At 38.3% G+C, this 23,599-nt stretch overlaps 1 protein-coding gene across 1 annotated transcript in view; it reads left to right on the top strand.

Annotated features, from left to right (window-relative positions):
- Window positions 1–12,186: 12,186 nt before the first annotated feature.
- The window catches only part of LOC103610252 (ectopic P granules protein 5 homolog), a gene marked incomplete at its 5' end in the record, with an annotated part of 42,682 nt that continues 31,269 nt past the window's right edge, over window positions 12,187–23,599 (top strand). Inside the window, 7 exons of the mRNA XM_008594454.1 lie at window positions 12,187–12,329; window positions 13,921–14,077; window positions 16,460–16,654; window positions 17,886–18,099; window positions 20,157–20,305; window positions 20,902–21,103; window positions 21,653–21,725. Of these exons, the coding sequence (XP_008592676.1) occupies window positions 12,187–12,329; window positions 13,921–14,077; window positions 16,460–16,654; window positions 17,886–18,099; window positions 20,157–20,305; window positions 20,902–21,103; window positions 21,653–21,725 (1,133 nt within the window). The remainder of the gene's footprint in view (window positions 12,330–13,920; window positions 14,078–16,459; window positions 16,655–17,885; window positions 18,100–20,156; window positions 20,306–20,901; window positions 21,104–21,652; window positions 21,726–23,599) is intronic.

The following is a 23,599-nucleotide window of genomic DNA, read 5'->3' as shown; positions in this document are numbered from 1 at the left end:
ATGCAGTCTATACTCTGGTATCACAGCACACAGCTCTCAGGATCGCGCTGTTTCCTGACACAGGCACTCCGAACCCGTCGCCATTTTAGTTCCACATCAGTTTATGAGGCTGAGAAGTCCAAAGTCTGTCTGGTGGTGGCAACAGTGACCCAGGGGTCTCACATTGCAAGATGGTGGAAGCAGAGGGAGCAGGGCAGCAGGAATGGAAGTTTAGCTTAAGCCAGCACATTATAGACCTTTATGCCAGGCACTGTCTAAACACTTTTCATAAATTATTTTATCCTCACAATAACCCTATTAGGCGGAGTATTATTATCTTCATTTTTCAGGTGAAGAAATAGAGGCATAGAGGGGTTAAGTAACATACCCAAGGTGACACAGGCAGAGAGTGGTGGAATCAGGAAGGCCCAGGCAGTCTGGCTCCAGAGCCCATGCTCTTTGATCACTGCACTTTGCTTTTTCTGTGAATGAATTCATTATTCCATGAGCTGAAAAAGAAATTCTTGGAGATAGGTACTATCTGCTACCTGACTACATTTGCACAAAAATAGCTCCTCTTTTTTGTTAGCTTTTGGAAATTGGGGAAAATTTATTTTGTTTATCCTTGGTTGTCCTCCAAAAATTTCCCTTCTTTTTTTGTTAATCTACATTTTAACTATTCGAATGTATTCTTCAATTTCCTGAGGAGACTGTTTTCTCTAAAACGTCTTCTCAGAAATAACCTTTTATACTTACTGTAATTTTTATTACCCTTAAAATTTATTTCTAATTTTCTTCAACATGATTTTCTAAAGCTAGGAAATTTAACCTGGAAGTCAGGATGAGTCCAACTTATTTTCCTATATTTTGTTGTAAACATGTGAGACTGTTAAACATATTCTTAAACATATCTTTGGTTGGGTGCTTTATAAAGTTAATTTACTTTTGGTGTTTTGTTTTCTCAGTTACTGATGCTTTAGTGAGACCAAGGTAGAGGTATTTAAGAAAGATCATTTGCAACTTAGGGTGGAGATTTAGTTGGTGGGAAAAAACTGAAAATGTATCCTGTTATAATAAAAAGGAGATGTTTTATTACCAGTCCGTGTTTTTACAAGTACAGTATTTTTCCATATTTTGAAACTACATATTTTTGCCAGGTTGTTAATTCTATACAGAGAAGGGAATTCTAAAATGCATTTTTATAAGTTACTAGTAAGATAAGTACAAAGAAATGTTTTTCCAATTCTGGCTGGTAGCTTGCTGTGTGAAGAGTTGTAAATGTTTGCTGCCCCAGCCAAAGAACAGGTCTTTACCCTGACCTCCTGTTAACTCTCAGGGTCATGCAGTGGAAAATACCACCAGGCAGACCAGGGAGCTTTAACTCCAAGCCTACCAGTGACTTATCTCTTTTTCTTTTCAGAAAAGAGATCATATTATTTGTCTGAAACCTTGATTTGAAATTTATAATCTTTTACTTTGTTAATTCTCAATAAAAAGGTAAACTTTTTCTAATACATCTTCAAAGTAATTTTGATTGGAGGGAGGTCAGAAAGAATATGGCTTATAATAAGAAGATCTGACATCAAGGTCAAAGGTTTGGATCCCCATACTGGCCAGCCACCAAAAAAAAAAAAAAAAAGAAGGATTGACATGAATGCAGCTTAAATGTTTTTACAGACACACCAAAATACTTGTGCTTTCTTTGCTCAGGAGGAAAATTGGTAAACAGTTATATTACTTGAAGAAAGAGGGGAAAAAAATGTACAAAGGACAGATAGGATAAAAGGAGGTTTTATAGAAGCCTAAAGAATTTGAAAAAGTGCTGTATTTTGTGGCCATAGCCCATTAGAAATATTCAAGTTTTCTTACAGCAGATTTTAATTTTCTGCTGGCTGCACTCATTTGCCCCATGCCCTGATTTTCGGTTCCGTTTGGGAAGATCCAGAAGCTTGAGAACCCCCTCTGATGGCTCATAGAAGTTCAGTATCAACAGTATTTGCCTGATAATGGCAGATGTGCCAGGGAAATTAAAAATATGAAGACAGTGAACAACTTTTGTAGTCTGAGACTTAAATAAGATTTCTCTTGAAAGTTATATAGTAATTGCTAATTGAGGCTGTCCTGGACACTACTTGCTGGTTGACGTTTCTATGAATTGAGGATAAAAAGTATTATTTTTTGTCTACTCATTCATAGCTAAGAGAAAGGTAGAGGAATGAAGTTTGGGGATTATTTATGCAAGTTAATTAGTTTTGCTGTGATTTTTGGCCAAAGATTGCACAGTACTTGAATGTAAAGCCCTCTCTTGCCCAAATGGATGACTTTGGTTATGGATGATTTTAGTTTCAGGAAGAGAGGTGTTAGGATAGTGAGGGTAATTTCTGAGTGTTTATGACTCATTATGAAACTGTCATTGGGAGAGAATATGCCCTGCAAAAGGTAAATTATTTTATTTTTGTAAATAAAACTGTAGCCCTCTATATACATGAATCCAGTGATCACCTCATGGCTGTATCTATTAGTTTTGATTCTGTTAAACACCTTTCTATCATTTGATGATACTGAACTTCATGAGGTCTCTTCTGGTCCCCCTGAATGTCTGATCACTTCTTAGTTTCCAAGGTTTCTCTCCCTTAACCCTTAGGTTGCTAGTTGTGCTTGGTTCTACTCCTGATCCCTTTCTTCATATGACATCTGCTTTTGCCTGCTATTTGTGCTGGAGCTCTTATTCTGGGGGTCTGTGAATGGCCTTTAGACAGTCGGTGAAGCCCCTGAAAATATATGTAAAAGTTTTTTCTGGACAGTTCACAGCTTCAATAGATCCTCAAGAGTAGCAGTCTATGACCCCCAAAAGATTAAGAACAACTTACGCGTATGTTGATGATCCTCTTGTTTCTCTAGTCCACAATTCTTTATTGAGTTCCAGATTAGATTTCCACCTGCCTACTTAGCATTCTATCTGAATATCCTGTAGATACCTTAAACTCCACAGGTCCCAAACTAACCTCATCCTTACTCTCTGTCTGTTCTTCCTGTAAAACCTACCTGGTTTCCCCAGATGGAGACCTAGGCGTCAGTACTTTCTCTTCCATACACCCCCATATTTCCCATCTAGTTGCTCCCTAGATCATACCGGTTCTGCCTCTCAAATGGCTTTAAATTGATTCTCTTCTCTGTTTCCATTGCCATTGCCCCATGGCAGGCCCACCTCACTTCCTCCCTGAACTATTGCATTACGCTTCCCGCCCATAGTCTTTCTTCTTGTCAAGTCTGTTTTCCATTTTGTTACCATGCATCTTTTTAAACACAGATCTGATCACATTTCCAGGCTAAAAATCCACATTTGCTTTCTAGTGTCTAAAGGGAACACGACTCTTGGGGCCCTTCATAGTCTGTTCTTGATTTTTTTTCTAGTGGCATCATCATTTTATTCTGCCACTTCCCAAACATTCTATTTTCTAGCCACTGAGACTTTCTCTGTTCTCCAGACACAACATGACATACCTTTGTTCTAGTGCATATGCTGCTTTTGTTCTCTCCCACCTGTTTCTGACCTCCTGCTCAGTCTTCAGTGCCTGGTTTGGGCCACCCCTCTTCTTGAGGTCTTTCCCGACTCCTCCACTAAAGTTGAGATATTGCCTCCTCTCATGGTAGCTTGTGACTAAGTGCTGTTGCATTCACTTGCTCTTTTTTCCCCCCCAGACTGAACTCTTTGGGAATAGGGTTTCCATCTTTATTTGTATACCTGTACCATCTATAGTGGTTCCTGCACATGAGAGGTGCCCTTAACACCCCTTGAATGAGTTAGTGAAAGCCATCGGTACACACTTGTTAGGCTGTGATGTTACTTGTTTTGTATTATGAGTTCAAACACCGTTACTAGATTTTGAGTTACCTGAGGGCAAGGGCCTTGTGTTATTCATGTTTATAATGTCAGTGTCTCCCATAGTCTGTGCTAGAGAATGGATGTGTTTGAGAGAAAGAATAGCTATAGATGTGCCTTTCATGGTAAGTTCCCTGATTTTAGCTACTTTCAGTAATTTTATAGATACTATTTGGCTGTGAAAGATATCTTGAAAGTTGGAACTTTTTCCTACTAGAAATTAGCAGTCATTTGATTGTGCTTAACCATGGCCAATTTAAACAGCTTAATGCTTTCTATACAAATCTCAACTACTACACACTGTTCATCTTACCTTTTTATCGTAATACAGATGTCTTCCAGGCATTGGACCTTGGAGAGCAGTAGGGATGGTCATACTGCAATATCCCCCTTTCTTTCCCAGCACTGATCATAGTACTTTTTGTCGCTTGCCCAGACACTGTCATATCCCGGGTATTAAGCTAGGTGCATTGCTTACATTATCTCACTAAATCGTCACAGAATGAGGATGAGTTCAGAACAACAGGTTCAGAGATGCTAAGAGACTTGCCAAAGTTACACAGCTAGCAAGTAGCTAAGTCAGACTTCAGAATTCAAGTCCATCTAAATCCAGGACCTGTGCTTCTCACATTCAGTATTGCTAGGCCATTTTGATTTAGCTGCTTTAGCTCCACTTTCTGACGACTGTCAGTATGATTCTGAGTAGGTTGACCATGACAGTCAAATCTCATTTAAATGAACATGTGTGCCATTTTCTTTGTCAGTCTGTGTGATAGTATTGCCTTCTTTGTCAGTGATAGAGAACCCATAATTTTAACTTAATACGTTGGAGTGGGTCAGTTTTTAAAAATTAGCTTCATGGGAGATGATTTGTATATTTTAAATATAATTTTAATGGCTCATTTATAAAGATTTCAAATGATATCATGAAAATGTTTTATTGCTTAACAATTTTTCTGGTCAGGAAAGCCCTGGAAATTTCCAGCTATCTGCAAGTGTTTGAACTATGTATAACTTGTTTGGGGTATAGAAAAGCCAAAATATATTTTATGGGAAGTGAGACGTGCTTCTTCTGGGATCTCCCCTCCTAATAGGAGCCTCTAATAATTCAGTCATATTCCCTGAGGAAATGGGGTGATTTATAACTGGGTTCCTTTTGTTGTACTTCAGTATTGTGGGGCATGTTTGTTGGGCCCTGGATTGATTTATTATCATGTGAAAAATTTGTTCATTCCTAGAAAGGAAAGATGGAAAAGACCCACTGAGGACCTCACATTATTGTAAAAGTTTGCCAAAGGATATGCTATTTCCAACTTTGTGATTTCTTTGTCTACTTAAAATAACTCAAGTGGAGGGGCTTCCACCATGCTGCTTTGTTCTATTGTCTGTAACTTCTTGTAGCTAAGAGCTGGTGGTCATTCAGTCTCCCTCCCCTCTGTTCTGCTAAGAAAAGAAAACTTTCAACAGTGGTGGGAACAAGGAACAAAAATAAATAGACTAGAAAATAACGATAATTTTGGGATTTTTTTGTTTTTTTTTGTGAGAGTGTCTAAACTTTCCTAAATTAGTTGGTTTTATTTTCATAGTTTCTACAACGTAGGGTGGCAGTTTTAAACTTTGAGTTACAAAGTGATGTTAGTTTTATCTGTCTATTTCCCAGTCAAATGACCTCTTGTCCTTTGTCTTTCCACTTTCCTTCATTCTCACTGTCTTCTTTCTTCCTCTCAGATTCCCTTTTTTCCTCTCTGTTTGGCTGCTTTCTCTCTAGGCCACTCTGGCATTCAGAGACCCAGTCTCACTGGAGTTAGTAACATATTGACGAAAAAGCTTACTGCACATACTCCCAATCACATTCTATGCTATTAAGCATTGGTCTGCTATTGGAAAGATTTGAAATTAAATTTGGATATTTGTTTTGATTCATTATGTAATTTAATGCAAGTAATTTAATTTTTTTCTTTCATTTTTCCAGTAGTAAAAATTAAAGTAGTTATTGTTAAAATGATATGTTCTTGGGTATTCACTTTCATGCCTTCCGATGTCATACTAACAGCTTATTTTTTCATTAAAACAAGACATTTTGTAAAGATTTTTAATACNGCTCTCAGGATCGCGCTGTTTCCTGACACAGGCACTCCGAACCCGTCGCCATTTTAGTTCCACATCAGTTTATGAGGCTGAGAAGTCCAAAGTCTGTCTGGTGGTGGCAACAGTGACCCAGGGGTCTCACATTGCAAGATGGTGGAAGCAGAGGGAGCAGGGCAGCAGGAATGGAAGTTTAGCTTAAGCCAGCACATTATAGACCTTTATGCCAGGCACTGTCTAAACACTTTTCATAAATTATTTTATCCTCACAATAACCCTATTAGGCGGAGTATTATTATCTTCATTTTTCAGGTGAAGAAATAGAGGCATAGAGGGGTTAAGTAACATACCCAAGGTGACACAGGCAGAGAGTGGTGGAATCAGGAAGGCCCAGGCAGTCTGGCTCCAGAGCCCATGCTCTTTGATCACTGCACTTTGCTTTTTCTGTGAATGAATTCATTATTCCATGAGCTGAAAAAGAAATTCTTGGAGATAGGTACTATCTGCTACCTGACTACATTTGCACAAAAATAGCTCCTCTTTTTTGTTAGCTTTTGGAAATTGGGGAAAATTTATTTTGTTTATCCTTGGTTGTCCTCCAAAAATTTCCCTTCTTTTTTTGTTAATCTACATTTTAACTATTCGAATGTATTCTTCAATTTCCTGAGGAGACTGTTTTCTCTAAAACGTCTTCTCAGAAATAACCTTTTATACTTACTGTAATTTTTATTACCCTTAAAATTTATTTCTAATTTTCTTCAACATGATTTTCTAAAGCTAGGAAATTTAACCTGGAAGTCAGGATGAGTCCAACTTATTTTCCTATATTTTGTTGTAAACATGTGAGACTGTTAAACATATTCTTAAACATATCTTTGGTTGGGTGCTTTATAAAGTTAATTTACTTTTGGTGTTTTGTTTTCTCAGTTACTGATGCTTTAGTGAGACCAAGGTAGAGGTATTTAAGAAAGATCATTTGCAACTTAGGGTGGAGATTTAGTTGGTGGGAAAAAACTGAAAATGTATCCTGTTATAATAAAAAGGAGATGTTTTATTACCAGTCCGTGTTTTTACAAGTACAGTATTTTTCCATATTTTGAAACTACATATTTTTGCCAGGTTGTTAATTCTATACAGAGAAGGGAATTCTAAAATGCATTTTTATAAGTTACTAGTAAGATAAGTACAAAGAAATGTTTTTCCAATTCTGGCTGGTAGCTTGCTGTGTGAAGAGTTGTAAATGTTTGCTGCCCCAGCCAAAGAACAGGTCTTTACCCTGACCTCCTGTTAACTCTCAGGGTCATGCAGTGGAAAATACCACCAGGCAGACCAGGGAGCTTTAACTCCAAGCCTACCAGTGACTTATCTCTTTTTCTTTTCAGAAAAGAGATCATATTATTTGTCTGAAACCTTGATTTGAAATTTATAATCTTTTACTTTGTTAATTCTCAATAAAAAGGTAAACTTTTTCTAATACATCTTCAAAGTAATTTTGATTGGAGGGAGGTCAGAAAGAATATGGCTTATAATAAGAAGATCTGACATCAAGGTCAAAGGTTTGGATCCCCATACTGGCCAGCCACCAAAAAAAAAAAAAAAAAAAGAAGGATTGACATGAATGCAGCTTAAATGTTTTTACAGACACACCAAAATACTTGTGCTTTCTTTGCTCAGGAGGAAAATTGGTAAACAGTTATATTACTTGAAGAAAGAGGGGAAAAAAATGTACAAAGGACAGATAGGATAAAAGGAGGTTTTATAGAAGCCTAAAGAATTTGAAAAAGTGCTGTATTTTGTGGCCATAGCCCATTAGAAATATTCAAGTTTTCTTACAGCAGATTTTAATTTTCTGCTGGCTGCACTCATTTGCCCCATGCCCTGATTTTCGGTTCCGTTTGGGAAGATCCAGAAGCTTGAGAACCCCCTCTGATGGCTCATAGAAGTTCAGTATCAACAGTATTTGCCTGATAATGGCAGATGTGCCAGGGAAATTAAAAATATGAAGACAGTGAACAACTTTTGTAGTCTGAGACTTAAATAAGATTTCTCTTGAAAGTTATATAGTAATTGCTAATTGAGGCTGTCCTGGACACTACTTGCTGGTTGACGTTTCTATGAATTGAGGATAAAAAGTATTATTTTTTGTCTACTCATTCATAGCTAAGAGAAAGGTAGAGGAATGAAGTTTGGGGATTATTTATGCAAGTTAATTAGTTTTGCTGTGATTTTTGGCCAAAGATTGCACAGTACTTGAATGTAAAGCCCTCTCTTGCCCAAATGGATGACTTTGGTTATGGATGATTTTAGTTTCAGGAAGAGAGGTGTTAGGATAGTGAGGGTAATTTCTGAGTGTTTATGACTCATTATGAAACTGTCATTGGGAGAGAATATGCCCTGCAAAAGGTAAATTATTTTATTTTTGTAAATAAAACTGTAGCCCTCTATATACATGAATCCAGTGATCACCTCATGGCTGTATCTATTAGTTTTGATTCTGTTAAACACCTTTCTATCATTTGATGATACTGAACTTCATGAGGTCTCTTCTGGTCCCCCTGAATGTCTGATCACTTCTTAGTTTCCAAGGTTTCTCTCCCTTAACCCTTAGGTTGCTAGTTGTGCTTGGTTCTACTCCTGATCCCTTTCTTCATATGACATCTGCTTTTGCCTGCTATTTGTGCTGGAGCTCTTATTCTGGGGGTCTGTGAATGGCCTTTAGACAGTCGGTGAAGCCCCTGAAAATATATGTAAAAGTTTTTTCTGGACAGTTCACAGCTTCAATAGATCCTCAAGAGTAGCAGTCTATGACCCCCAAAAGATTAAGAACAACTTACGCGTATGTTGATGATCCTCTTGTTTCTCTAGTCCACAATTCTTTATTGAGTTCCAGATTAGATTTCCACCTGCCTACTTAGCATTCTATCTGAATATCCTGTAGATACCTTAAACTCCACAGGTCCCAAACTAACCTCATCCTTACTCTCTGTCTGTTCTTCCTGTAAAACCTACCTGGTTTCCCCAGATGGAGACCTAGGCGTCAGTACTTTCTCTTCCATACACCCCCATATTTCCCATCTAGTTGCTCCCTAGATCATACCGGTTCTGCCTCTCAAATGGCTTTAAATTGATTCTCTTCTCTGTTTCCATTGCCATTGCCCCATGGCAGGCCCACCTCACTTCCTCCCTGAACTATTGCATTACGCTTCCCGCCCATAGTCTTTCTTCTTGTCAAGTCTGTTTTCCATTTTGTTACCATGCATCTTTTTAAACACAGATCTGATCACATTTCCAGGCTAAAAATCCACATTTGCTTTCTAGTGTCTAAAGGGAACACGACTCTTGGGGCCCTTCATAGTCTGTTCTTGATTTTTTTTCTAGTGGCATCATCATTTTATTCTGCCACTTCCCAAACATTCTATTTTCTAGCCACTGAGACTTTCTCTGTTCTCCAGACACAACATGACATACCTTTGTTCTAGTGCATATGCTGCTTTTGTTCTCTCCCACCTGTTTCTGACCTCCTGCTCAGTCTTCAGTGCCTGGTTTGGGCCACCCCTCTTCTTGAGGTCTTTCCCGACTCCTCCACTAAAGTTGAGATATTGCCTCCTCTCATGGTAGCTTGTGACTAAGTGCTGTTGCATTCACTTGCTCTTTTTTCCCCCCCAGACTGAACTCTTTGGGAATAGGGTTTCCATCTTTATTTGTATACCTGTACCATCTATAGTGGTTCCTGCACATGAGAGGTGCCCTTAACACCCCTTGAATGAGTTAGTGAAAGCCATCGGTACACACTTGTTAGGCTGTGATGTTACTTGTTTTGTATTATGAGTTCAAACACCGTTACTAGATTTTGAGTTACCTGAGGGCAAGGGCCTTGTGTTATTCATGTTTATAATGTCAGTGTCTCCCATAGTCTGTGCTAGAGAATGGATGTGTTTGAGAGAAAGAATAGCTATAGATGTGCCTTTCATGGTAAGTTCCCTGATTTTAGCTACTTTCAGTAATTTTATAGATACTATTTGGCTGTGAAAGATATCTTGAAAGTTGGAACTTTTTCCTACTAGAAATTAGCAGTCATTTGATTGTGCTTAACCATGGCCAATTTAAACAGCTTAATGCTTTCTATACAAATCTCAACTACTACACACTGTTCATCTTACCTTTTTATCGTAATACAGATGTCTTCCAGGCATTGGACCTTGGAGAGCAGTAGGGATGGTCATACTGCAATATCCCCCTTTCTTTCCCAGCACTGATCATAGTACTTTTTGTCGCTTGCCCAGACACTGTCATATCCCGGGTATTAAGCTAGGTGCATTGCTTACATTATCTCACTAAATCGTCACAGAATGAGGATGAGTTCAGAACAACAGGTTCAGAGATGCTAAGAGACTTGCCAAAGTTACACAGCTAGCAAGTAGCTAAGTCAGACTTCAGAATTCAAGTCCATCTAAATCCAGGACCTGTGCTTCTCACTCATTTTTCCAGTAGTAAAAATTAAAGTAGTTATTGTTAAAATGATATGTTCTTGGGTATTCACTTTCATGCCTTCCGATGTCATACTAACAGCTTATTTTTTCATTAAAACAAGACATTTTGTAAAGATTTTTAATACAAAATGATATGTTCTTGGGTATTCACTTTCATGCCTTTTGATGTCATACTAACAGCTTATTTTTTCATTAAAACAAGACATTTTGTAAAGATTTTTAATACAACATTGGTGAGTTTTATAGACGAAAGTTATCATCATGATCATAAAAAGTAAATGCTCAGTATTTTATCAGAGTTGTGCCATGCCGGGATTCTGTGTAAAGCAAAACAAACAGGTTCATTGCACTTCAGTAACTTTTGATGTGAAATTTATAATAGCCCTGACAGGGACATAGCAGTCTCAGTTAAGTATGTTTGTGAATTAAGACTTTATAGTACTTCCAAACAAAGGATACTTGTAATCATTGCAGTGGTAGCTGAAGACTAGGTTTAGGCAGGTGCATGTAAAGGGAAAATGTAGATCCTACTGCTCACCCATGTGATTGGGGAAGACCTTTGGAAGAGAATGTAGGATTTAAAATGCCTGCTTTCTAAATGTTCTCATTTCTTCAGCATTCTTTGCTATGCCTGCAAGATAAGTTCAAATTCCCTTGCCTCCTAGTCAAGGCCTCCCCAGGACAAGTTCCCCTGCTCCCCAGTCTGATTGTACTGCACTCTTCAGCCCCAACCCCTGGCATCAGCCTGGTTGGGCTCCTCCTTTCTTTCCTCTGTCCTCCCATCCCCCATAGCTGTCACATCAGTTCTAACTTTGTGTTGCAACCTGGGCCTAGCTTGTCTTCCCCTTTCCTTTGCATCTATCCATATCCAAAAAAGGACATTAAAAATGCACAGATAAAACCAGTTATCATACAGGTCACCATCAGTAGAGAAAGGGTATATTAACAACCCCCTCAAGTAGGAAAGACATAAACTTAGAAAAGAATAGTCTTTTAAATTGAAATAAATTTATTTTTTCTTTTTTTGAAAAGCTCAATAAATTCTTATTTTTCATATCTTTTCTGAGAACCAATAAAAAGTTTCTCAAAGACCAACTTTCAGGAACCACTGAATTAGCTGATTGCTCTTTCCTTGACAGGCAATTGATTTGGGCACTTTTCCATATTTTACCTCATTTTGTTGTTTGTTTTATAATTATATGTCTTTTCTTCCTTTCAAAATGGCAGTTGTTTTGTTAACAGTGTGTGTGTCATCCTCTTTTTATGCCGGGCATACATGCAGCTAAATGTTTTAAGTTGAACTGTATGTGTGTGAGATTGAGAGAATGCAGGAGGGTTAAGTCTTGGGGAAGGAGAGAGCAATAGGGGAGGGGCTGGATGTCTTCAAGAAAAGCTTTGGTGGTGGGAAACATTGGCTGTATTATTGATGGAGATTTGAACATTGAAAAATTAACTTGAGATCATATCAGTTTATAAGGCAATCATATATATAGATATAAGTTTTGGTGTTTTTATAAGAAAATAACTGTCTTTAAGTTTGATTCTTCATGGAAAATCTTTGATTCTTAAAGAGTTTTTTGACAAATTTTTCCCATATGTCTTAGATTCGACTGAGAGTTTTGAATTAAATTATAATGTTAATTGTAATAATACTCTCTTTATCATATGTCCAGTGTATGTGTACTAAAATATCTGTTCTAGAAACATGTAGGGGAAAAAAAGTCTATTGACCACTTTAATTTTTGTTAGTTTGAAGGCATGCATAAAAATGAAGCAGTAAGCCAACAACTTCATATATTGCGAAAAGAAGTGAAGCAGTTACAAGCAGAGGCTGCTAAACCACCCTCACTTAATATTGTGGAAGCTGCTGTGCATGCAGAAAACTTGATTACGTAAGTTTTAGAGGCATTATAATTTAAAATACTAGTTTGTTATTATTAAGAGTAATCATACATGCTACTACATCCTTATCCTCTCCCCTTCCCAACACCCAGTAATTAAATTAGTACAGAGATTGGCAAGCTATGGCCTTTGGGACAAATCCGGCCTGTTACCTATTTTTTTTTTTTTTTTTTTTTTGGTGACCAGTAAGGGGATCACAACCCTTGGTGTAGTGTCGCCTGCACTGCGCTCAGCCAGTGAGCGCACCGGCCATCCCTATATAGGATCTGAACCCACGGCCTCGGCGCTCCCAGCGCTGCTGCACTCCCAGCACCGCACTCTCCCGAGTGAGCCACAGGGTCGGCCCTACCTATTTTTATAAATTAAGTTTTATTGGAACACAGCCATCCCCATTTATTTATAATGACTATCGCTTTTATGCCACAAGGGCAGAATTGAGTAGTTGCAACAGAAACTTTATGGCCTACAAAGCATAAAATATTTACTATCTGGCTCTTTACAGAAAAAGTTTGCTTACCCCTGAATTATGAGATGATAGAGGGCATTGAAATTCAGTCATGGAGCAATTTATTTATTTATTTATTTATTATTATTTTTTTTTAAAAAGATGACCGGTAAGGGGATCTCAACCCTTGGCCTGGTGTTGTCAGCACCACGCTCAGCCAGTGAGCAAACCAGCCGTCCCTATATAGGATCTGAACCCGGGGCCTTGGTGTTATCAGCACCGCACTCTACCGAGTGAGCCACGGGCCGGCCCCAGTCATGGAGCAATTTAATACTTAAGTTTTATATCAAAGTTATATTTACCCAGGAAGTCATCATTGTCAACTCAGATTATTGAGCAAAGTTTACGGCACAATTGCCAGGGACAGTTTTAGGTTGCGGGTGAGGGAGGTTGACTCTCTGCCTTTTACTTTGAGGTGACTGCACATTCTAGTACCAGCAGCTAATCCTCTCAGTAACTTGGGATGGTGGTGGTGGGGGGGTGTGTGGGGTGCGGTGGAGCACGGAGTCCTTTTGTGAGTTGAGTTGGGAGCCTGGGAAGGAAGGAAGGCCTGGAAGGTGATCAGGTGAACAAGAGGTTGATATTTCTTTTACCAGGAAGGGAACTAAAAAAAGTGTGAGAATTAGAAGAGATATTTTTATTCTAGGATCTTATTCTATACAAAAATCTTTTGCTCAACCTTGGTAAGTGTTTTGGATTTTAAAATTTAGAGAAATCAGGGTTCTTGTGTAAAAAATATGTGTTGTAAAAGGAATACAAAAAGTTAAATAGTTAATTATGAATTACATACAAAATATGAAAAATTTAGTATGGGTAAGAATATTAATTAGTCCTTATAAAACAGCTGATTTTTTTCCCCTAGGTGAGCATAAAATCATTACTGTTTATTGAAAATAAATTGTTGGGTAAAGTTGGAAGTTACATATTTACCCCATGAAAAATTTCTAAAGTAACATTTGTACAGGGCTCTGAGGATTCTTAAGAATACTACCTGATAAATGTACAGTATCAAAGAAACACTGTGGTTGTGGATTCTTTTATTGTAGATCAATAGCCTTACCCATGTTTTCCCACAGGGCCTTAGTGAATGCCTACAAGTTGCAGCCTACACCTGGGATTCAGAAAGTTGGCATTAGCCTCTTCTTTACTGTTGTGGGTTATGTCAGTGATGAGACACAGCGCCATCCTCCCACAAGGCAGTTCTTTACTTCATGCATTGAGATCTTGGGTCAGGTAAGGGTGTTCTATGTTTTTAGCCTTGTTCAGGTATGAGTCCCTGCAGAGTCTTTATTAGATATAGTCAGTGTTGACTTCAGACTTATATACTGCAGGTTCAGAGTTTTCCATAAGTCTGAAGCCCCTTAGAATTGTTGGCTTCTCAAGATGTGAGTAGAATTCTTGGTATAGAATTTTGCGTCTCATACAAGGGGGATTAAATTATTCATATCTGAAAGTCAAGTGAGAAATCAGACTCTATCATATGTTGTTGGTGTTAACAGTAACATTACTGACATTTTTCATCATTTAAAAAAATACTTTCTAGTCATTTATTTCATTCGCACAGTTACTGTGAGTGATTGATATCATTCCCATCTTAAAGATGAGAAAGCTGGGCTCTAAAGATTAAGTGACTGGCCTAAAGAATACAGCTGGTGAGTGGATCCCAGGGCTTCTGATGACTCTCAGTGCTCGCTCCACCTCCCCACTGCTGCTTCCCAGTTGCTTTTTTCTTGGTCAGCATTTTTTTATCCATCTGGCTTACAGTTAAACACATGGATATTTAACAAGGGCAAGGGCAATGTATTCATGCAAAGGTATGCAATGTGTCATAAAAGAAAGGAAAGCCACTTGTTTGAAAAACATGTGAACACTAACCATGTACTCTCACCCAGATTCAATTGAATAAGTACTTACTTATTGGATACTTATAAGGAAGCGATGCTAAACAGGTGTTACAATTGATTTTTTCTCTAAGAAGTTTTTTTCCTGTTCATCATGTTAATGTGTGCTTATTATAAGCAATGCAGACAGTATAGAAAGTATAAAGAAGAAACATTTTTCAGAATTCTAACCACCTGGAGATACTAGTTACATAACTAACATTTTATTATAGTTTGTCTCATGTAGGTATGTGTATTAAGTATATGTGTATGCATATGTAAGTGTGATGTATGATATGTATATATATATATGCGTGACATATAAATATATATCGATAAATATAGATACACACTTAAAAAATGGGCACATGCTATTTTGTAACCTCCTTTTTTCAATTTAAAAACATCTATTAGACACAATTTTATGTTAATAATTACAGACCTGTGTCGTGATGTTGAGTGTCTGCATAGTGTTCATGATACAGATATATTGTAATGTATTGAGCCAGTGCTCTTTGGATGGGTATTTAGGTAGTTTGTTTTGCTACAATAAGGGTGAGGTAAATATTCTTGTACATCTTTGTGAATTTGGACTATTTTCTTTAGGGCAATTTTCTAGAAGTATGATTTTGCTATGTCAAAGGGATTTGATGTGTGTTGCACATTTAATATGTATTATATAACATTTGATGTATATTATCTCACTGCCTTCCTGGGAAGTTTGCACCTATTTATACCATCGTAGCAGCATCTGAGTTTGGAATTATCATTCTTTTTAAATCTTGCTAACCTGATAAGGGAAGTGGTATTTCCTTGTCATTTTAATTTGTATTTCTTTAAGGATTTGTTAAGTTGTATGTCTTCATATGTTTATTGACCATCTATATATAATTTTGTGAATTGCTGGTTGTTGTCTTATGCACATTTTCTGTTGGAGTTTCTTTGATTGCTTTGAAAGAGCTCCTCAGACTATTAACCTGGTATGTGGAATGTGTTATCAGCACATTTTTCTAGTTTGTCATTTTTCTTTAATTTTATAATACTTGTACTTTTTGCCTTATAGAAGTTAAAATTTTGATATATTAAATATATCAGTCCTGTCTTTTATTATTTCTGCCTGTAGTCAACCTTATCAAAGCCTTTCAGACCCTGAGATTATTTAAATATTTGCTTATATTAGGGTACTTCAAAAAGTTTGTGGAAAAGTAGAATTGAAAGATAATACGAATTTTTCCACGAACTTTTTGAAGTACCCTCATATTCTAGTACTTTTAAAAATTAGAACCAGGTTAAAACAAGCTGAAGTTATCCTGATTATGTATTAATTGCGAAAGTTAGCTTCTTAAAGGTATTAAGTGCATATCTCAATAAAATCTAACCATTTTCTTGATGTAATACAGAATGACCTTGGATATTTAGTAATCATGGAAGGCACATTGCAAATGTCTGGATTCAAATTACCTCAGTATTTTAATCTCTTTAAAAATTGTATAGTATAGTTAATTCAGAATTTTTTATATGCAGTTTGTCCAAATTAGATTAATGGGCTATCTAGAATGTTTAATATCACCTATATTGGAAGTGATAGGCTTATCTACATTGATTTTAGACGTCTTTTGATTGTTTCATATTTTCACTTAGAAGAAATTATTTAGAACCCGTTAAAACTTGGTTGCTTAAATAAAGGTTGGGGAGGGGAGAATTTTGTGACATTTTTCCTTTTTATTTTTTCAAGGTGTTTATCAGTGGCACTAAATCAGAATGCAAAAAAGTACTTCAGACCATTCTGAAGAATGGAAGGCTCTGCTCTCTCTTGTCTCCTTTCTTTACCCCCAATGCTGCGCCTGCAGAGTTCATACAGCTATATGAGAAAGTGGTGAAGTTTCTAAGTGAGGACAACAGTGATATGATTTTCATGCTGCTAACCAAGGTGAGATGTGATTCAATCCTGATGTTATTGTTGAAACATAAAAATGATTGTTGCTTTTCACTCCATGGAAATGGAAAGTCCTTTGGAGGTTCATTTCCAGGTAGACCATAGGCCAAGGTCACATATTGCATGATCTTTGCTCAAAGATCCTGACCCAACAGCTTCCTCTATAGGGATGGAGCATTGGTTCTGTTGTGTAGGACAGTTGTATTCCATGAAGTATAAAAAGGACCTAGTTACCAAGCCCTCTTTAAAAACTTAGTACAGTTTTGAAAATATTCCTAATAGTAGTTTAGTACATCCTTCTTTTGAATTTATCCTGAATTCATGCCTAAATTGGGTTTGATAAACAAGTCGTAATATGTCAGAGTCTGTCATATTTAGAATAAGCCAGATCTAAGAAAATTGCCTTTGTCCTCATTCTGAATAGAATAGTAACTCTGTTAGATCAAGGCAGGGAATTTACTTAACCAGTTGAGAATTTCAGAGCTTTAGCTATTTTGCCTTTAGTTGTATTTCTCCAATATCTATGAATCAATAAGACCTTGGCTTTTTTTAGGATCTAGAGACTGATCTCAATTTGTAGTAGAGGAGAACATGTTTTATTGTTCGGGATTCTGGAAGGTAATATCAACAGTCTGAATTTTTATTAATTGACACAGGTAACTAAAGCAAACTCAGAGACATGGATGTTAAATTGAGACAGTTCCATAAAGTGGCTGCTTGTTTGTGACACTCTGACCAGTGAAGGAGAACCTACAAAGTTCTGATCCAGGTCTTGGAGAAGAAACTTAGCATAATAAAAGAGACAGAAATGTATGGATCTTTCAGGAACAGAATAAAACTATTTACCAGTAATGCATGGTCAGTAAGGTTTTAAATTATAAAAAAAAAATAGCCCGCAGAGCTAAGAAACTTTGCCTCTGACACAGAGAGTGAAGTAGAGATGGACACATAATGGCACCAATCAATTAGTGAACTTCTTATACCCTTTTGCATACTTCTATGAGGGTACTTCAGAAAGTTCTTGGAATGATTCATATTATCTTTTAATTCTTTTTCCACAAACTTTTTGAAGTACCTTTGTGTATACATCTTAGTTTCAGTTTTTATAAAAAAGGTAAATGCTAGATAATCTTTGACTTTAAAACTAAGTTTGCACAGACCTCTGTCTACTTCAGTTAATTTTCTAATGTAAATAAAATTGCTTCTTGTTTCTTTTTCTTTTTAGTTCGATCTTAAGCAATGGTTAAACGCCATTAAACCTCCTCTGTCTGATCGTACCAGGCTTCTGGAGTCCATTCATTTGGCACTTACTGCCTGGGGCCTTGAACCAGATGAAGATATTTTGATGCCATTTAATCTTTTCTGTAAGCACTGGACTTATCTTCTTCTCTACCAGTTCCCTGACCAGTACAGTGACATTCTCAGGCTGCTGATGCAGAGTAAGTATCGTCATTTAATTGTGACTAACTAGATCTCAGTGAATATTTAATATCAATATCATGTTTACCATTATGCAGATGTCAGGAGTTTAGAGTCACTAATGAGTACAGGAGTTTAGAATCACTAATCGCTACCTAAAGGGCTCAGTGAATAATGCCCAAAAAGTTGATATTTGTAAAAATGGTCGCTTATTGTCCTAAATATTAGAATGGGCCCTAATTGGGCAAAGCAGCACTTAGTCTTTGGTGTTGGAGTCCACAGTCATGCGCTTTTTACCTCTTCACCTTGACTTTACAGCTGTCCGGAAGTGAGTGGGGTGGGAGGGAGCCTATGTACTCTGCCGACAATGGATCTGGTGATGTAGAGAAGTTGTCCCTTTACAATATGTTTAATATGCCAATTGGTTTCTCTCTAGTTCCAAATAGTGGATAGAGTTTTGGGATTTGTTTTTTCCTCCTAATTTTTTGATTCTTGTTTTTCGCAAATGAATTTTATCCCTATATAATAATAGACTATATTTGCTAAGGAAAAGAGCAGCATTCAATTTTCACATCCCCCATCATTTCTGTCCTCTACTTTCTGCAATTTTTCATAGGAGTGTTGGGATTAGAGGAGGAATAAAGGGTGTGGGCTTTTTAATTTTTGGAATTTCACTAGGCAGGAATTTTATTGAAATTTGATAAATGAGATAGTATTCACTCATTTCATGTGAACTTCATACTGTTGATAGATATAATGGAACACTAAATTTTACTTTATACCAAATCTTTGTGTTACTTAAGAGAAACTGTTTAATGGATAAGTTAATGATCTAATGTATTGGGTTACCTAAAGGATCCTGAAATGTATGGCCTCTCATTTTCAAATCACTTTAAGCTTTAATTGTTTCCTGCAGAGGCAAATTGCAGAGTGGGTAGAGAATGGTGGTAGGGAAATATATTTGTCCAAATTTTAATGAATATGTGCATAGCTAATTTTTATTCTAAACGTTCAGAATTTGATAATGTATGTATTGTGGGTTTTCCCCTGAAACCTTTTAAAGAGATTGTAAACTGTTTATATAGGCCACCATTGACTTGTATTTAGCAGGGAATTTATACTTACCAGGAAAAGTATCTCAGTTAGAGGCTTAAGAGTAACAGTGTCACACCTCTCAGATTCCATGACTTAAAGCCTCCTGGTTTCCCTTCCCTTCCTGGCTACCATGTTGGTGTTCCCAGGGTTCCATCTTTTGTTTTACAGTATTCATTCTCCCTGGGTGAGCCTGTTGTTTTCCCTGGCTTCACTGCCATTTTCTAGGCATGCATGATTCTCACACTGATAGCTTGATTCCAGGCCTCTGTCCTAAGGTATAGACTGCCGTAGCCATTGGACACAGACCCTTCACTGTCCCCTAGCTACCTCAACTTGACACACTACGACTGGCCTCCTCGTCTTTCCCATCAGACCTGCTCCTGTGAACCTCTGTTGTCCTACTTGATTCTCATGCCCCCTCTGGGTGGAAAGTACTTTAGGAGGTATTATTCCTGTTCGCTGGGATGGGAGGTTTCTAAGTAGCAGAGTTGGGACTAGTTGGTCTCTACTTTTCCATGCTGCCTCTGGGTTTTGGTTTAGGTTTTGCCAAATGTAGGAGTGGAATTTCAGGGGTAGTAGGAGACTCCTTCCCAAGAGTCTAGACTCTGGAGTTGTGTTCTGCACCCAGTTTCGCTTGTTCTGTTTCTGTCTTTTCTATCATACCTGTAGACATCTGCTATCCTCCATCAGGGAAAATGGCACCTTCACCATTCTCTCATCAGGGTCGGTGGGTGGTCAGTTCAAGCTCCAGTGGCTTCAGCTGTGCTCACTCCCAGCAGGGTTACCAGGAAAAGCAAAGTCAAATGATCAAGTGGTCAGTTCATTTAATAAGTCTTCTTTACTTTGAAGAGTTACCACATATATTGTTTTGGAGTTGTACTTCATTTTCATTCCTTTGTATAGTACACGTGTGCTTTGATTCAAGCTGGAAAAGTTAGTTTGGGAAAGATGCTGATTTGCTCTTCTCTGTCCCTGTCCACAGGCTCTGCTGAGCAGCTGCTGAGCCCGGAGTGCTGGAAAGCCACTCTGAGAGCCCTGGGCTGCTGTGCCCTGAGCTGCCAGCAGAGGGCAGCATCCGCTGAGAGCTCGTTGCTTCCAAGCTCTTCACATGTTCTCTTGTCAGACAAGCAGGTGTGCAGCTTTTGGTCTCTGATGTGTGGGCATTTTTTCCCCATTCCCTTGCTGTTTATTTTTTAAACAATTGGAGCATATTTAAAATGATCTAAAAAGCTGCTTTTGGATAATATCTTGCCTAAAAAGCTGCTTTTTATGTATTATATTTAAGAGCTCTGTGTTTTCCTTTGACAATTCTTTGCTTACCCTGTGAACCCCTCTGCCTGGATCGCCTTTCTCTCCTATCTCTGAGTCTAATTTTATCCAACTGTCCAAGACTAGGACAGGTGCACCCTCTGTATAAACTTTCTCTTCTCGTCTTATCCTATCTGACTCAACCCTGAGACCACTGGTTGGGTGTCCATGCAGTGTCTCACAGAGCTCTCAGTTTTATCAATTTTATCTGATATGGGTTTACACAAGAATTTATTTGAAATAATTGTTCCACTGCTTTAGAAAAAGAATTTGAAACCCATTGATTTATTTTTCATATGCTTTATTTTGTAATTGTATTATATTGTCAGAGACCTACTATATCCCCATCACAGTCTATCATAATACTCTGCTAAGAGTAGACATTCAGTAAGCATTTTTTGACTGGTTGTCTCTTCCAGGTAATTGAAACTATACAATGGCTTTCAGACTTTTTTTATAAGCTTCGGTTTTCCAAGTTGGACTTTAAAAGCTTTGGCTTATTCTCAAAATGGAGTCCTTACATGGCTGATGTGAAGACACTCTTGGGCTATCTTGTGAAAAGGCTAATTGACTTAGAAATGGCCTGCTTGGCCCAAGACCCATCTGCCAACAGCAAAGCAGGTATATGCTTTTAGTTTAGCATGGAGCTAGGTGTTCTGACTTTCCATTAAAAGTGATTTGAATAGACACATTAGGAGATTTATAATGAGTGTCAAGGAGAGGAAATAGAAGATATATAGTACAGATGTGAGCCTATATATGTGTCATACCTATATGCATTATGTAGTGAACATGAGGTGCTTGCTACGGCTTGTTTCTGCTCCTCCTTTGTAGGGTGGGGTGTGAAGAGATTGGTTTGTATCTCCAGTTCCTTCTTCCTGTTACTTATCTAGCTAAGGAAATGGTTCTGAATATTTAAGCATTATCTTGGAAAAAATATATGTTATCAAATTATCTATGACATTTTGTGTAGTAAAAAATCTTCAAAGAAATTTCATTGCAGCAAATGAAAACATAAACATACTTTGTTACACTAAGCATGTTATTTGTACATCAACATAGATTTATGAATATACAGATAAGAAGTAGGTTTTCTATATAATGTTACCAGTGAATGATAATGACAAAGGATGAGCTTGTTTCTTGTTTCTAAAAATTTTGCTGTTTTAGTGCTGAGATCCCTACATTCAGTAATCATCCAGCTCTTTAAGCCATGGATCCTGGTTTTAGAGGACAATGAAAGGTAAAAATATTTTTAAAGATTCAAATTCCTTTGAAATTTATATACTTAAAAAAGTTATAATGTGATTGGTATCTACATTCAGTAATCATCCAGCTCTTTAAGCCATGGATCCTGGTTTTAGAGGACAATGAAAGGTAAAAATTTTTTAAAGATTCAAATTCCTTTGAAATTTATATACTTAAAAAAGTTATAATGTGATTGGTAGGGGTGATGAGTTTGCAGATTTAATTTTTAGTGTAGGGCCATATTAAAATTTAGAAAATGCTTCTTTATGAAACTTAAGACATTTTCTATTTATGGAATTGTTAGTTGGGGTGGTCAGAGATATTGTCTTAGTATTAATTTTGGAATGAAACTGGACACTCATTTCCAGTTTTCTACAGATTCAGAAATTAAAATTTTCATATAAAAGAATTTCTTTGGCTATTTCCTGCTTGTTAATTTTTGGCCATCTTTTTTTACATGGATTTTATTTATTTGTTTTTCATGCTTTGGGCAGAGAAAACATCTTAGGTGTTTTTCTAAAGCATTTGAAATGTAAACGAGATGTTCAAGGGTGTAAATGGATGTAAAAAGATGTTAATTTAAGCTGTTGCCTGTCGCAAGTGCTCCCAAGCCACCACACTGAGGTGCTCTAGAATTCTGCCCAGCATCAACATCACACTGATCGGGCTGTAATTTGCCACCTCTGCCTTCTCTTCTCCTTTTGTTTAAATCAGGAAAAGGTTCTCCTGTCTCCAGATTTGGAGTACTGCTCCCATTGTCTGCGCTTGAACTGTTTGTACGGTGCTTTTGGTTGCGAAACGCTTCCGAGTGCCCAATTCAATTTATTCATCAGCCCGTGCAGTCAACACTATCGTCTCCGTTTTACAGATGACAGCACCAAGGTTCAGAAAAATCAAATGACTCGACCAAGGAAGAACATAGAGGCCATCAGCCTCAGAAACTCTTCCGGTCAAGATGGCAGAATAGATGGTCCCTAGCGTCACTCTCTCCCACAAATCAACTGATTTAAACTATAAAAACATAACAACAGATGAATGTGGAATGGAGAGACATCCAGCGGGGGAGGCAGAAGCTCTTCGGAGACCACATGCCCTGCAGGGCCACCGTCGCACGATCCGGCAGATAGGCTTCACTGCCGCCACCCAGCTCCATTCCCAGCCCAGCCTACTGCGCTCGGAGAAGGAAGGGAGACGTCCGGCAAGGGAGGCGGACATTTGGCAGAAAACACACACCCTGCGGGGCCGCCACTGTGAGATCCAGCAGCCCAGCCCAGTGTGCACAGAGTGGGGAGAAGTCCGGCTAGGGAGGCAGAGATTCGGCAGAAAACACACACCCTGCAGGGCCGCCACTGCGAGATCCAGCAGGTAGGCTTCACCTCAGCCAGCCGGCTCCATTCCCAACCTGGCCAAGTGTGCTTGGAGAAGGGAGACATCCGGAAAGGGAGGTGGAGACTTGGCAGAAAACACACACCCTGTGGGGCGGCCACTGAGAGATCCAGCAGGTATGCTTCACCGCCACCACCCGACTCCATTCCCAGCCCAGCCCAGTGCGCACAGAGCGGGGAGACGTCCGGCTAGGGAGGCGGAGATTCGGCAGAAAACACACACCCTGTGGGGCCGCCACTGCGTGATCCAGTAGCAGGTAGGCTTCACTGCCGCCACTCGGCTCCATCCCAAGCCTGGCCTAGAGCTTACAGAGCAGGGAGACATCTTGTAGGGGAAGGGGAAGCTCTGCAGAGACCACATGCTCTGCGGTGCCTCGGTGCATCCCAGCAGCCCGGGCCAGAGCGCAGAGAACAGGGAGAAGCCCTGCATGGGAAGTGGAAGCTCAGCAGAGACCACACACCCTGCAGTACCGCCCCATGATCC

Source organism: Galeopterus variegatus, unplaced genomic scaffold (genome assembly GCF_000696425.1).
Source record: "Galeopterus variegatus unplaced genomic scaffold, G_variegatus-3.0.2 Scaffold10822, whole genome shotgun sequence".
Taxonomy (NCBI): domain Eukaryota; kingdom Metazoa; phylum Chordata; class Mammalia; order Dermoptera; family Cynocephalidae; genus Galeopterus; species Galeopterus variegatus.
This window is presented reverse-complemented; position numbering and strand designations above follow the sequence as displayed.